Genomic DNA, 15328 nt, shown 5'->3' with positions numbered 1-15328 from the left:
GTGCAATGGCGCAATCTCAAACCATTGTAACCTCCGCCCTCTGGGTTTAAGCGATCCTCCCACCTCAGCCTCCTGAGTAGCTGGGACTATAGGTGTGTGTCACCACGCCTGGCCCTCAACTGCATTTTAAGTCGTCTAGAAAGATATATAACATACTTACTCATCTGTTTCATCAAGTCAACTAACTTTGAAAGAATCATCCATTAAATGTCCCCATCAAGCCAGGTGTGGTGGCTCACACCTGCAATCCCAAGACTTTGTGAGGCCAAAGTGGGCAGATTGCTTAAGCCCAGGAGTTTCAAGACCAGCCTGGGCAACATAGCAAAACCCTGTCTCTACCAGAAAAATATATATATATATACAAAAATTAACCAGGCATGGTGGCACATGACTCTGGTCTCAGCTACTCAGGAGGCTAAGCCAAGACAATTCTCTTTTTTTTTTTTTTTTTTTTTTTTTTTTGAGGCAGAGTCTCGCTCTGTCGCCCAGGCTGGAGTGCAGTGGCGCAATCTCGGCTCACTGCAAGCTCCGCCTCCTGGGTTCACGCCATTCTCCTGCCTCAGCCTCTCCGAGTAGCTGGGACTACAGGCGCCCGCCACCACGCCCAGCTAAGTTTTTGTATTTTTAGTAGAGACGGGGTTTCACCGTGGTCTCGATCTGCTGACCTCGTGATCCGCCCGCCTCGGCCTCCCAAAGTGCTGGGATTACAGGCGTGAGCCACTGTGCCCAGCCTCCCCTTTAACTTTCTTACTTTTGATCACAGTCCCTTTTATCCCTTGGCCTGGGAAGTGCACTATCATTCTTAGGTTTTCCTGATTTGAAAGCCATCCAGGACTAAATGCCGCCTCTCTGGAAGAACTTACTATTTTCTGTAATCCAGGCAGTCATTCTTTGAACAGTGGTGTTTTCTGACTGCGTATGCCATGCGTGCTTTCTCTGTGTCAGTGCCATGCGTGCTTTCTCTGTGGTTGGAACAGGGCTGCTTTTTAATGGTGGTTTTGCTCATCTGACTTAGAAAGCAGCTCCAGACTGTGCTGGTCAGATACTTAATTCCGCATCCAGGTTTAGGCTGAGCATCTATGGTTCACTTTCTCAGCAAGTGATTAAATGCTTCCTTTTCTCTTAAGACCCAACAGGGCTCGGTTCTGAGCCTCTCCTCATCAGGCCCAGCGTGAGCAGTTCTTTCATTCTTCAGGATCACAACAGTGTCCTGCTAAATTCCATGTCCCATCTGCAGGGAGCAGAGACTTGTACAGAGCTGGCCGTTATGCAGTTTCACGAAGTGATCTGTGCTTCCTCCTGTTTTTGTTTCTATTTCCTTCCCTCTCACTCTGAGTCACCTCTGACTTCAGGATGTGAAATCTGTTTAGGAACCATCACCTCACAGTTCTGTGCCAGCTGGTCCCTTCCTTGGGGGTCTGTGCCAGCTGGTCCCTTCCTCTCCCACCCCAGTTCTTCTACTTCCTGATTGCCAGTTATTGTAGCATCATTGGCACTTTGTACATGCCAGGCCCTGCATTGGTGCTTCACAGAGCAAGGTCTCCCTGGATCTTCAACAAATTAACAGGGTAAGGCCCACCTCAGACTCACCTGTGATGACACCCAGCCACTGCAGGAGAATGTGCTTAGCCACAGTCACACAGCAGCAAGAGGCCAGGGAAGATGCTAAATGCTGTGCTTCCATCCCAGAGGTATTGCAAGCAATAGGGTAGTTTAAAAAAAAATGATTTTGGGCCAGGCATGGTGGCTCATGCCTGTTATCCTAGCACTTTGGGAGGCTAAGGCAGGAGGATCACTTGATCCCAGGAGTTTGAGACCAGCCTGGGCAACATAGCAGGACCCTGTCTCTTAAAAAAAAATAAAAATAAAAAATTAGCCACACATGGCTGGACGCGGTGGCTCACACTTGTAATCCCAGCACTTTGGGAGGCCGAGGCGGGCGGATCACAAGGTCAGCAGATCGAGACCACGGTGAAACCCCATCTCTACTAAAAATACAAAAAAATTAGCCAGGCATTGTGGCGGGCGCCTGTAGTCCCAGCTACTCGGAGAGGCTGAGGCAGGAGAATGGCGGGAACCCGAGACGCGGAGCTTGCAGTGAGCCGAGATCGTGCCACTGCACTCCAGCCTGGGCGACAGAGCGAGACTCCGTCTCAACAACAACAAAAAAAAAATTAGTCACACATGCCTATAGTCCCAGCTACTTGGGAGGCTGAAGCAGGAAGAGTGCTTGAGCCTGAGAGTTCAAGGTTACAGTGAGCCATTGCACCACCGCATTCCAGCCTGGGTGACAAAAACCCTGTATTTTTTATTTTTTATTTATTTATTTATTTATTTATTTTTTTTTTTGAGATAAAGTCTCACTCTGTCACCCAGGCTGGAGTGCAGTGGCGCGATCTCAGCTCCCTGCCACTTCTGCCTCCTGTACTCATGTGGTTCTTTTGCCTCAGCTTCCGGAGTAGCTGATGTGACAGGCACACACCACCGTGCCCAGCTAATTTTTGTATATTTTCTAGAGATGGGGTTTTGCCATGTTGCCTAGGTTGGTCTCAAACTCCTGAGCTCAAGCAGTCCACCTGTCTTGGCCTCCCAAAGTGCCAGGATTACAGGTGTGAGCCACTGCTCCCAGCCAACCCTGTCTCTTATAAAAACAAAATAACAACAGGCCAGGCATGGTGGCTCACGCCTGTAATCCCAGCACTTTGGGAGGCTGAGGCGGTAGTATCTCCTGAGCCCAGGAGTTTGAGATCAGCCTGGACAAGATAGCGAGACCCCCATCTCTACAAAAAAGTAAAACAATAGTTGGGCCTGCCGAGCGCCATGGCTCATGCTTGTAATCCCAGCACTTTGGGAGGCCAAGGCGGGTGCATCACCTGAGGTCAGGAGTTCAAGACCTGCCTGACCAACATAGAGAAACCCCATCTCTACTGAAAATACAAAATTAGCCAGGCGTGATGGCGCATGCCTGTAATCCCAGCTACTTGGGAGGCTGAGGCAGGGGAATCGCTTGAACCCAGGAGCCGGAGGTTGCCGTGAGCCAAGATCGCGCCATTACACTCCAGCCTGGGCAGCAGGAGCAAAAATCCATCTCAAAAAAAAAAATTAGTAGGACCTGGTGAGATGCACCTGTAGTCCCAGCTACTTGGGAGACTGAGCCAGGAGGATCTCTTGAGCCCAGGAGTTTGAGGTTGCAGTGAGGACCACTGCACTCCCCATGGGTGACAGAGGGAGACCTTGTCTAAAAACTACTACCAAAAAAAAACTTTTTTTTTTAAAGTTACTTTGGTTTTAAGGAATAAGAAGCCTTGAAACACTCAGCCCTGGACTGAATCCTCCAGGCACCAGAGCTGTGCTGGTCTGGACCCTTCTACCCCACTTGAAACCTGTTGGCCCAGTAGCAACCCTCTCTTGCTTTCCCTGAGAACCCTAAGGTGACCCCAGGGGCTGCTGATGGAGACAGTCACCTCCTTGCCCTGCTCCCTGCAGCCTCTCACTTTGGCTGCTTTGCCATCATAAGGAATGAAACATAAAAGCTACTTTTTAGCATTACAAAGTTAAAAAAAAAAAAACAAAAAAACACCTGGGCACGGTGGCTCACGCCTGTAATCCCAGCACTTTGGGAGGCCGAGGCGGGTGGATCACAAGGTCAGGAGACCAAGACCATCCTGGCTAAAATGGTGAAACCCCGTCTCTACTGAAAATACAAAAAAAATTAGCCAGGTGTGGTGGCGGGCGCCTGTAGTCCCAGCTACTCAGGAGGCTGAGGCAGGAGAATGGCGTGAACCTGGGAGGTGGAGCTTGCAGTGAGCTGGGATCGCGCCACTGCACTCCAGTCTGGGCGACAGAGCGAGACTCCGTCTTAAAAAATAATAATAATAATCACGTAGATGAGGTAGCAACCTTGGGTAAAGCATTCTACATCCTTTATTTGTGAGATGGATATATTTTTTCTGATTTCTAAATGTATGCTAAAAGTCATACAGAGGACTGGGTGAGGTGGCTCACAACTGTAATCCCAGTGCTTTGGAAGGCTGAGATGGGACGATCACTTGAGCCCAGGAGTTCAAGACCAGCCTGTACAGCATAGCAAGACCTTCCCTGTCTCTACAAAAAAAAAAAAAAAAAAAAAAGTCTAACAAAGATACAAAAGTCAAGTCATTTAGTAGGTGTCAGATTGATGGCCCTGGGGAATTGACTGGCTCACCCTGACACCAGGCCCATCCTGCCCTTCAAGAATGTATGTCCTCATACAGAGAAATCCAGGTGTCACTGATGTCCCAGTGAAGAAGCAGTGGCATTTAAAGACAGGGAGAAATCCCATGCCATTTAGGGCTTTGTGTCTAAAAGGCATACGCCTCCGTTCTGTGGCCATTTGCACTTACACAGAAGCCCTCACTTTCCTCTAATGAATTCTACTCATTGTCCAGGTGGATAAAAGCCATCGTTCGTTCAGCAGATGTTTCCCGAGCACCTACTGGATGTCAGCCTGCTGCAGGCATTGCAGCCATAACTTTAAGGTCAAACATCATGGGGCTTTTTTTCCTAAGAGTCAGGGTCTTGCCCTGTTGCCCAGGCTGGAGTGCAACAGCACGATCATAGCTCATTGCAGCCCCAAACTCCTGGGCTCAAGTGATCCTCCCGCCTCAGCCTCCCAAGTAACTGGCATTACAGCATGCACCACCATGCCTGGCTGATTTTTTTTTTTTTTTTTTTTTTAGAGAGAGAGACAGGGTCTCGCTATGTTGCCCAGGCCGATCACAAAAAGAGGGGCTTTATCTAATGTCCTCTGTTTGTATGTGTTTAAAGTGGGCGATAAAGATACATGGGAAATGGATGTTAAAAAGCACTAGGATGTAATTTCTCCAGTGCCTTAGAGCGTTGCTAACTCACAGTGGATCCACGCCTTGAACCCAATCCTCTGGCTCCCAGTCAGCGCTCCTGACACCCATTGACGCTAGTGGACAAGGCCTTCCACAAGAGAAAGCTTGTATTTGGAGCCTTTGGGCACATTACTTCCCAGCTCACCAGTGCTCACTGAGAGCCTCCCTTTCCTCAGGGGAGATGGGATCCTCTCTGTCTAGCCCACCCGTGGACAGACAGAGCTGGCAGAGAGGCGAGCCCGTTAGCAGCAGGCATATCTGGCTTGTAAAGAAGAGATGTCTTGGCCAGCCGCTGCGGCTCACGCCTGTAATGCCAGCACTTTGGGAGGCCAAGGTGAGCAGATCACCTGAGGTCAGGAGTTTGAGACCAGCCTGACCAACATGGAGAAATCCTGTCTCTACTAAAAATACAAAAATTAGCGAGGCATGGTGGCGCATGCCTGTAATCCCAGCTACTCGGGAGGCTAAGGCAGGAGAATCACTTGAACCTGCGAAGTGGAGGTTGCGGTAAGCTGAGATCATCCCATTGCACTCCAGCCTGGGCAACAAGAGCGAAACTCCATCTCAAAAAAAAAAAAAGGACAAGAGATGTCCATGGGGTCAGGAGAAATGAGGTCCAGTCCAACTGTGTGCTGAATAGATTGATGTTAGCCACATCATGGCCCCAAATGGAGAAGGGACACAAAGCTGTTGGTGGCCAAGCACGATGTCCAACGCCTGTAATCCTAGCACCTTTGAAGGCCAAGACAGGAGAATCACTCAAGCCTAGGAACTCGAGACCAGTCTGGGCAGCGTAGCCAGACCCCATCTCTACAAAAAATAAAAAAAATTAGCCAGACGTGGTGGTGCACACCAGTAGTCCCATCTACTCAGGAGGCTGAGGTAGGAGGATCACTTGAGCCCAGGAGGTCAAGGCTGCAGTGAGCTCTGATCGTACTGCTGCACTCCAGCCTGGACAACACAGTGAGACTGTGTCTCAAAAAAAAAAAAAAGCTGTTGCTATGAGGAGACATTGTTGGACCCACACAGGCCTAAGCTCGGTGGCATAGGCCAAAGCTTTGTAGAAGGGGGTGTAATTCTTGAGGCATGAAGTGACTGGACATGTCCTCTTGAAGTCTGCCTGCCACAGACGTGCACGTGTGGGCTGTCGTCAGCTCTAGGGAGAGCATCCCACGGCCACAGACTGGAAAGGAAAGCTTCTCCGCCCAAAGGGAGGTAGCGGAATTCACCTGTTGACTGGTCGCCTTGCTTACCTCTGCTGGGATGCAGTGACAGAAATGGGGCCAGCTTTGTCACAGGTGCCAGGCTTAGCTGCAGGTGCCAGGTTTGCACCTTGCTCGCCCAGGCTGGGGCTGCTGCTTGTGCGTGGTGGTGCTCTCTGTCTCCACCCTGGACTATGTCTGAAGAGCTCCCGCTTGCCAGCCCCATGGTGCCCAAATCAGAACCACCAAATCTCAGGGTTCGAGGATACCTCAGCCCAGCTCTAGTATGGCTCCTCTGTCACAGTCCCCTCTCTCCTTTGTGATTGGGCATCCCTTCCAGTTGGTGGCCTTCCAGAGCTTCTCGTGTTGGACCCGGCTTCTCAGTGGGATGCAGCAGCTTCTGTGGAAAAAAGCCCCTAACTTCTGCTCCTCTGTTACATCACACACGTTCCCACTGTCCCCACACACAGCTTCTGGCTGAGGAGCCTCGCCTCTGGGGCCACACTTCTGACGGCAGGTGCTGGCCCTGCCACTCTGAGGACCCCGAGCCCCTCCTGTCCCTGCCACAAGAGGGGACCACAGGAGGCAGACGCTTGGGCTGGCAGAGGGCCTGTGGTCTGGGCTCCTGCGTGTGGGTGCGTGTGTGTGAGAGGCTTGGGCTGTCTCCCACAGCTGTCCTCCTGGCCCTCTGTGTCTTGGCAGTAGCTGCTCTCGATGCAGCTCTGTGCTCTCCCAGTGCCTGTGACATTCCCAGATGCTGCTCACCCTTGCCCTAGAGATCTCCAGACCCAAGGCTGCCCCCAGCCATGGATCTCCAGGCCTCACTGGCTCCTCCGCGCTCCCTTCGTGAATACTCTGCTGCATCCAGGATGGTCTGAAAACTCCCATCTGGGCAGGTGCTTTCATTTTCCACCCCTGACTGAGTCAGCATCCGGGGGTGACACCCGGGCATTCTGACCCTCAGCTAGGAGTGGCCACTGTTGCCGCATGAGTGGCAGAGACCATTGGGCTTCAGCCTCACCTCCCTTGCCCTCTGTGCCTTTTTTATGGGCTCTTCAGTGCCTGGAGCACCTCCTGCTCCCCCTTTTCCTGGAGAACTGGCCCCTCACTTGCCATATTTTGGCACACATGCTGCTCTGCCCCATGCGGTCCTCCCACAGAGTGCGATGAGTGAGGGTCTCCTGCTGTGCTCCAGATCCACCTTCCAGCAACCACCAAGGCTCTTGTTAGGCGCAGGTTGCTCTGAATGTGTATGGCACATGCGGGTCACCGGGGACAGCATTAGGCTCGTCTGCTTGGGACCCTGGGTGGTCTGATGGGCTGTGGTCAGTGGCCTGGACTAGCCTGGGAACCTGTTGGAACATGGAACTTTAGGGCACAGCGGTCCCTGAGTTGGAGCCTGTTGTCTGAACTGCCTTCCTGGTGTGCGTCTTCAGTGCCATCCCGCAGTTCTGCCTGTGTCGGCCCTTCCTGGAGCCCCCTCCCTCCCCTCTGAGAGACTGACTTTGTTTATAGCCAAGCATCTTTCAAATGCCTCTTGCTCAGAAGGACTGACCTTACCCCCCAAGACCCATTCTCCAGTTGAAACTGATTTCTCCTGTTATGCTTTGCTGAATGTCCTTCCTCTCTGTCTGACCTCTGACTGCCAGCCCTACTTCCGTGTGACACATGGGGGCCTTGCTGGGGCCAGGTCACCTCTGAGCTCTGTTCCTTTCTGAAGCAGCTTCTACCCAGGGGCCTGTGGGGTCTGACTCCAAGCGCCAGCCCCTCCTCTGATGTCAGAAGGGCATGTCCCCTCCTGCCCAGGCACCCACTTGGGGCTCTATAGCTTCCATTCCCCTGGCTGGAGTGGAGGGGAGTAAGCCCACGCTCTCAGGCCAAGCAGGTCGCCTTGTTACCTGGATACCTGGCAGCCTGTGTTCTCAGGACAACCTATGGAAACCCCAAAGCGAGCCAGTAACCAGATGCCAGGTGTTTGCCTGAGAATTAATCTTTGTTTTCTTTCTCTTTCAGTGGTTGATATCACAGCAAGTATCCTTTCTGTGTTGGTATGGTTCCCTTTAAGGAATTCTCCACTTAAATAAAAAGAATGTGTCAAAGCTTGAATCCCACCTCCCGACATGCCCTGTGAGTTGAGGCTCTGCCCACAGAGCACCTGGAGCGTCCCCCACCTGGCCTTCTGCTGCCCTTGGGCACTGTGCTCCTCTTTGTGCTTCTCTTTGTACCTCGCATCCAGCTCCAAGCCCTGCCCTGCAGCAAGCTCAAGGTTCACTGGAGGAACAGGAAAACTTGGAATTTCAGGGCAGGCAGGGACGTGTGTGCCCTGCAGACCTTGGCAGAGTAGGAGCCCCAAGCTGTGGCCCTTTCAAACCGACCTTTTTCGCAATGTCTGTACTTCCTTAACTGGACGTCACTAGATCCCGCAGTTCGAAGATGTTAAATTTGAAGCAGCAAGTCTGTTGTCTGAATTGTACTGTCAAGAGGTAAGAACATATTAAGGTTTCTGAAAGCAAAGTGTCTCTCCGTGTCGCTAAGACATGACGGCACATTGGTAAATTGGGGCTCCGGGAGTTGGAATCCCTCTGGCTTTTTTTGGTTTTTTGGTCGGGGTGGGAGGACAGGGTCTCACTCTGTCACCCAGGCTGGAGTGCATGGCACAATCACGGCCCACTGCAGCCTGAAACTCCTGAGCTCAAGTGATCCTCCCACCTCAGCCTCCTGAGCAGCTGGGACTATAGGCGTGCACCACCATGCCTGGCTAATTTTGTTATTTGTTGTAGAGATGGTCTCGCCCAGGCTGGTCTCAAGCTCCTGGCCTCAAGCAATCCTGCCTCGACTTCCCAAAGTGCCAAAATTATACACAGGAACCACTGTGCCCAGCCCGGTGGCTTTTAACACTCAGATTACTTTCCTGCCTCTTATGCCCCAGCCCCAGGGCTTTGGTGGGTAGCCACCTGCTAAGGAGGGCCAGCAGCTTCCTTTTCTACATAAGACTGTTGGAAAGATCAGCCTGTTCCTCATCTGACAAGTCTGTACAGTTTCTCTTCTTAATCTGGTTCCTAATTTCAGTTGTAGCCAAAATTTGCCTTCCTCCCACCTCAGAATGATGACAGGTAAGGTGGCCTTGGTGGCAGGGAATGTGTGTGCTTCACACCCCGATGCCTCTCTCTGGTCTGAGAACATGAAAGATGGGAACTGGCATCTGATTTGACTGTTTAGAATTTTGAACTGAAACTACTTTCAGTCCAGTTGAATGAGAAGTTATTTTAAGAGTGATGCAGAAACTTCCCAGCCAGTGAGTCTAATAAACTATCTTTTTTTGCTTTTAATAAAGTAAATTGGCAACCCCAAAAAATCCTTTGGTAAGCATGAACAGGAACTGCCTTCTGGCACCACAGCTGCTGCTAAGGAATCCAGCTTGATTGCCGCCTTGTTTTTTTTTTTTTCTTACATTCCCAAACGTGACTATTTCCTTTCAGAATTCCGTCGATGCAGCAAAGCCGCTGCTGCGGAAGGCGATCCAGATCTCACAGCAGACCCCATATTGGCACTGCCGCCTGCTCTTCCAGCTCGCTGTGAGTACCGCGGCCCGGGCACAAAGGTGCCTGGCAGGGACCATGACCCTGGGGCACACCTGCCCCGTGTGCAAAGAACAGCAGAGTCTACGATGTGCAGACCCTCTCGGGCTGGCCCACGGAGTGGGTGGGGACATGGGAACATTTCCTTAACCTGTGCACAAGCCCCTTCCAACCTCCGTCCTTGACAGCATCTCCGGCTTGAGCCTGGCTCTTGGCAACGCCCAGGGGTGAGTGGTGGGAGTGCGGGGCTTCCCTGGGGCCGACACTGACAGCGGGCCTGCTGCTTGTTGGGTGTCTTTGGGTTCCCCTCCCTCTCAGCCATTCTCATCTCATCTTTGGCCTGCACTCATTAAAATCCCAGGAACATTTCCTGCCAGAGACCCGCTGTGGGTTTTTTTTTTAGGAGCTACACTGAGACTCCAAGGGGCTGCTTATCAAGCCACAAATGTCCATGTCAAGTGTTGTTTCCCACATGGGGACTCTCATCCTGGGATCCGCACAATTCCTCCTCATGCTCCCTTTGGCCCCCCCAGATATAGGTGATGCCCTGGTCTCTGAGCTCCACAGTGCTCGGTTGTTGGGGGACTCTGAACTCGGCCTTCCCGGCTGCAGTGGAGGGGCCGGCAGGCTCCACCATGTGGGGCACCTCTCCTGTCCTGGGCTCCACCCACACTTCTGCACTGGGGACCCTCAGGCGGGTGGCCGGCCCCTAGCCTCTCTCTTCCATGACCCAGCCTGCCCTCTGGGCCACCACTTAGCCACCTCCCATGACACCCATGCAGTATGTGGACCCTGGGTTGGGAGTTCCTCCAGCTGAGTCCCTCACCCCAGGAGGGTCTGGCTGAGAAAAGCACCCACAGGGAAGAGCTCCCCCAGCAGCCAGGAGTTCCTGAGGCCCTTCTCACCCAGGCCTGATGAGAAGCCGCATACACACGATGTGTCCTTCCATGTCCCCACGCACACTTGTGCCCATTAGCAGACAAAGGAGCAGGCCAGGCCGTGAGTCACCTCCCCCGGGCCACAGAGTTGGCAGGCACCATGTGCACGCACACCCAAGGGCCGAGCTCTCCACCACGGCCCCACAGGTATTGCCTTGCAGGGTCAAGCCAGGCATGTGCCTCCCTTTCAGCCTGTTCAGGCTTTGACACTTGCCTCTGAGGGAGTCCCTCCTTGTCGGCCCTGGAACACACTAGGGACACCCCACTAAAGACAGACCCCACAAAGCACTCAGAACAGCCTTAGGTGCTCACACAGCCTTGGGGATCTGTGCCGTGAGCCTTGGCTGCTGGTTCTATGCTCCATTAAGTTTAGACAGTGTCCACTGCAGGCACCATTCAGTTTAGATGACATATATACCACAGGCCAACTGGAGCTCTGTACCCAAAGCAATTAGCGTTGATGAGATAATTTGGTTAATTTAGCTCAAAACTGACACAGGCAGTTTCATTGACGTGGGAAGGTTTGGTTGAGTTTGCTAACAAAGCACGAAGGCCAGGTACCATAAAACTGATGGGTTTGGCAGCAAAGGTCACTGCTCTCTCTCCTTTTTAGCAACTGCACACGCTTGAGAAGGACCTGGTGTCGGCCTGTGATCTCCTGGGTGTGGGGGCCGAGTACGCCCGGGTGGTGGGATCTGAGTACACACGGTAGGCACCCACTCCCCTCCTTCTCTCCCGCTCTGTTAACAGAAGGGGCTTGGCCATCTTGGTCCAGGACAAATAACAGAAATGGCATTTCAGGCCAAGTACAGTAGCTCACAGTATATTCCCAGCACTTTGGAAGGCCAAGGTGGGAGGATCACTTGAGCCCAGGAGTTCAAGACCAGCCTGGGGAACATAGTGAAACCCCATCTCCACAAAAAATACAAAAATTGGGTCCGGGTGCAGTGGCTCACGCCTGTAATCCCAGCACTTTGAGAGGCTGAAGTGGGAGGATCATGAGGTCAAGAGATTGAGCCCATCCTGGCCAACATGGTAAAACCTGTTTCTACTAAAAATATAAAAATTAGCTGGACATGGTGGTGGGTGCCTGTAATCCCAGGTACTTGGGAGGCTGAGGCAGGAGAATAGCTTGAACCCGGGAGGCAGAGGTTGCAGTGAGCCAAGATCGTGCCACTGTACTCCAGCCTGGTGACAGAGTGAGACTCCATCTCAAAAAAAAAAAAAAAAAAAGAAAATTAGTCACCATGAGGCGCAGGTTTGAGCCTGAAGTTCAGGCACCCAAGCCTGCCCACTGGCCCCCACGCTGTGTGTCCACTGCCGCATTTTTTTTTTTTTTTTTTTTTTTTTTTTGTAGAGATAGGGTCTCTACATGTTGCCTAGGCTGGTCTCAAATTTCTGACCTCAAGTGATCTGCCCACCTTGGTCTCCCAAAGTGCTGGGATTATAGGCATGAGCCATTGCACCCGGCCACCTTCTGGGCTTTTCACATGAGTGCGTCTAAGCCATGTAAGAAAAATAAATACAGGCCAGGCACAGTGGCTCACGCCTGTAATCCCAGCACTTTGGGAGGCGGAGGCAGGTGGATCACTTGAGGTCAGGAGTTTGAGACCAGCCTGGCCAACATGGTGAAACCCCGTCTCTACTAAAAATACAAAAATTAGTCGGGCATGGCCGGGCATGGTGGCTCACACCTGTAATCCCAGCACTTTGGGAGGCCAAGGTGGGCAGATCACAAGGTCAGGAGATCGAGACCATCCTGTGAATGGTGAAACCCCGTCTCTACTAAAAATACAAAAAATTAGCTGGGCGTGGTGGCGGGCGCCTGTAGTCCCAGCTACTCGGGAGGCTGAGGCAGGAGAATGGCGTGAACCTGGGAGGCTCAGCTTGCAGTGAGCCGAGACTGCACCACTGCACTCCAGCCTGGGTGACAGCGAGACTCCGTTTCAAAACAAATAAATAAAAATAAAAATAAACACAGACACAATAGGATAAAACAGAGCAGTCTTGTATGGGGACTGTTCTCTGTTGTCCACTGAACTGTCCCGTGAGGTGGCATATTAGGTCCTGTGAGCCTTGGGGTAGTCACAGTCATCCCAGGAGGCTCCTGGGCCTGCTGGGACCTGACCCCTGCCTCTTGTTTTGCAGGGCACTGTTCCTCCTCAGCAAGGGGATGGTAAGTTGAGGCTGGGCATGGCTGGATGCAGCTGGTGTTGTGGAGGTGAGGCAGGGCCCCCACAGAGTCTGCTCAGACCCCACCCACTCTCCATGGCATGGCCCCTTAGGTGCCCAGACCCTTAGGCACAGTGAGCAGCCTGGAATGTGAGGCCCGGGCCCTGCTGGGTTCAGGAGGGAAACTCAGGCTCCACCCTATGGGATTCATGTTGAGGCAAGAGCCTGGTTAGGAGCTGCCTGGGCTGGGGTTTCAGGCTGGCCTTGCCTTCTGGGTTGGTGGCAGCAGTCCCAGGGCAGGTGGGCAGGTGACCCTGTGCTCCTGGTCCCGGAAGGGCCCCTGCAAGCCCTGTACCCTACACATGCGCCTCTCCCTCCCCAGCTGCTGCTGATGGAGCGAAAGCTGCAGGAGGTGCACCCGCTGCTGACCCTCTGCGGGCAGATCGTGGAGAACTGGCAGGGGAACCCCATCCAGAAGGAGTCGCTGCGTGTCTTCTTCCTGGTGCTCCAGGTCACCCACTATCTGGATGCTGGGCAGGTTTGTGGCGCCTCTCAGGTGGGCTGTTGGATGTGACCGGTGGGTAAGGGTGGCACCCAGACCAATGGGTCTTGGGCTGTGAGGTCAGCTGTGTCGTCGCCTTACCTTGCCACACAGCAGGGCTGTCATTCGAGTCCCGGATACACACACTCCTGTCCTGCTCTGCCACGAGTGCTGGCACCTGGGAGCAGGGTCTGTCCTGGCCACTCCACCTCCCTTTGGGAGTACTATGTGTGACATTGCATACACTCGCTCAGTGTGTGGACGCTCAGAGATTCCAACGGCAGTTCAGGGAATCATGAGAATAAACCACAGAGGTGCTGGGGCAGCGCCTGCACACAGCAGATGCCCAGGTGGTGTCTGTCTGGCCCCCCTGCTGTGGGGTTGAGTAGGGACTGATGTGCTCAGCCGTGTCCGAGACTGGACTCATGACCCTGCCGTGAGTGGTGAACGGCGGTGTTTGAGCTCCTTTTCTCTGTGCTTGTATGACAGTCTCGGCCCTTCAGGGGCTGGGGACTGCCCTGTGCCCCTCAGACCCACCCCTGTCGCAGTGGGCCACAGGCAAGTCTCCACAGGGCTTGGTAAGAGGGTTGCCCAGTTCGTCCATCCATACCCATCGTTGCCCATTGGATGAAGCACTGCACTCGGCGCATAGAGACACAGAGCAGACTGCAGCCACGCTTCCCTCGGGGTGCAAGGGCCGCAGAGACATCCCTCGGGGCCTCAGGGCGAGATGGACCACGGCGCCTGCCCGATTCCTGGGCCAGGAAGCCACCTCCCACCCCTGCAGAGCACAGCCTCCCCCTGCTCTCTCAGGTCTGGCTGCAGGAAGACCAAGTGCAGCTTCAGCAGGGTCTGGATAGGCCTCTCCTGGGCCTTGGTGTTGGACCCAACACTGGGCAGTGGACAAGCCTCAGTCCCACAGCTGCCCGCCTGGCTGTGCCCCATGCCCCCAAAGCCTGGCTGATTCATGGGAGTGCGGCAGGGGCGGGTCCATCTTGCAGGAGGTGGCCCTGGCAGAAGGGGAAGGCAGGTGCTCCCTAGAGGAAGGAGCAGGGGTGGCTGGGCTGGGCCTGGCTTCCTGAGAGGCCAGGCTCAGGTGGGTGCTCGGGTGTGGATGCTGCACAGGTGAAGAGCGTGAAGCCGTGTCTGAAGCAACTGCAGCAGTGCATCCAGACCATCTCCACACTGCACGATGATGAGATCCTGCCCAGCAACCCCGCTGACCTCTTCCACTGGCTGCCCAAGGAGCACATGTGTGTGCTTGTCTACCTGGTGCGTCCCCACCAGGTCCCAGGCCAGGGCTGGGGGCGGGGGCAGGGAGAGGGCCCTGGTAACCCCTGCTGTCTGGTCTTGTCGCTAGGTGACTGTGATGCACTCCATGCAGGCTGGCTACCTGGAGAAGGCGCAGAAGTACACGGACAAGGCCCTCATGCAGCTGGAGAAGCTCAAGAGTAAGTCAGGAGCTCGGCTGGCCACATGGCCACAGCGCCCCCTGGCGGACGGCCTGGCCAGATGCTGGCTGTACCAGGGCCCAGTGACCCTGTGTGACCGCAGCGCCCAGCCGCCCTGCTTGGTGGGTCTTGTCACCCCTAGTTGGTAAATGCTGGTGACCAACGTCGGAGCAGGGCAGACAGGCCTGGGGTCGGGGGTACCTCCCTGACTGGTCAGGTCCTTTGTGCCCAATCGTGCTCAGTTGAAACAGGTGGTAGCTGCTTTTCCCAATTATTATCAGTGTTGTGACAGGGACACTTGGGATGAGGCCAGGATCAGAACTCAGCCCTCACTGACCACCAGCATGTCCTTTGGAGGTTATGAGTTCTTTCCAGATGCTCAAGTGTCTAATCCATCCAGGGACCTTTGACTAGCACAAACCCAGAGCAGATGTCCCTGGCTGGTGCAGTGTGCCCATTAGTCTGTCTGTCTGCTCCGTCGTGAGTGCTGCTGGGGGAGAAGGCATCAGAGCCAAGGTAGCCCAAAGCCAGACAGGCCCTGTGCTTCTCTTGTTCCTATGTGAGGA

At 53.7% G+C, this 15328-nt stretch overlaps 1 protein-coding gene across 5 annotated transcripts in view; it reads left to right on the top strand.

Moving 5' to 3' along the window:
• MAU2 (MAU2 sister chromatid cohesion factor) overlaps positions 1-15328 on the top strand; it is a 37164-nt gene that overhangs the window by 5528 nt on the left and 16308 nt on the right. For all 5 annotated transcript variants that reach the window (XR_004031987.1, XR_004031986.1, XM_030820339.1 and 2 more), the window contains exons 2-9: positions 8096-8113; positions 8500-8565; positions 9562-9657; positions 11212-11306; positions 12747-12774; positions 13153-13308; positions 14437-14583; positions 14672-14762. Coding sequence is in view for 3 of the 5 variants with exons in the window: in XM_030820339.1 (XP_030676199.1) it covers positions 8096-8113; positions 8500-8565; positions 9562-9657; positions 11212-11306; positions 12747-12774; positions 13153-13308; positions 14437-14583; positions 14672-14762 (697 nt within the window). In the remaining 2 variants the exon portion in view is untranslated. The remainder of the gene's footprint in view (positions 1-8095; positions 8114-8499; positions 8566-9561; positions 9658-11211; positions 11307-12746; positions 12775-13152; positions 13309-14436; positions 14584-14671; positions 14763-15328) is intronic.

This window comes from Nomascus leucogenys, chromosome 10 (assembly GCF_006542625.1).
Source record: "Nomascus leucogenys isolate Asia chromosome 10, Asia_NLE_v1, whole genome shotgun sequence".
In the NCBI taxonomy this organism is placed as follows: domain Eukaryota; kingdom Metazoa; phylum Chordata; class Mammalia; order Primates; family Hylobatidae; genus Nomascus; species Nomascus leucogenys.
Note: the sequence above shows the minus strand (reverse complement) of the source record. Positions and strands in the feature narration are given on the sequence as shown.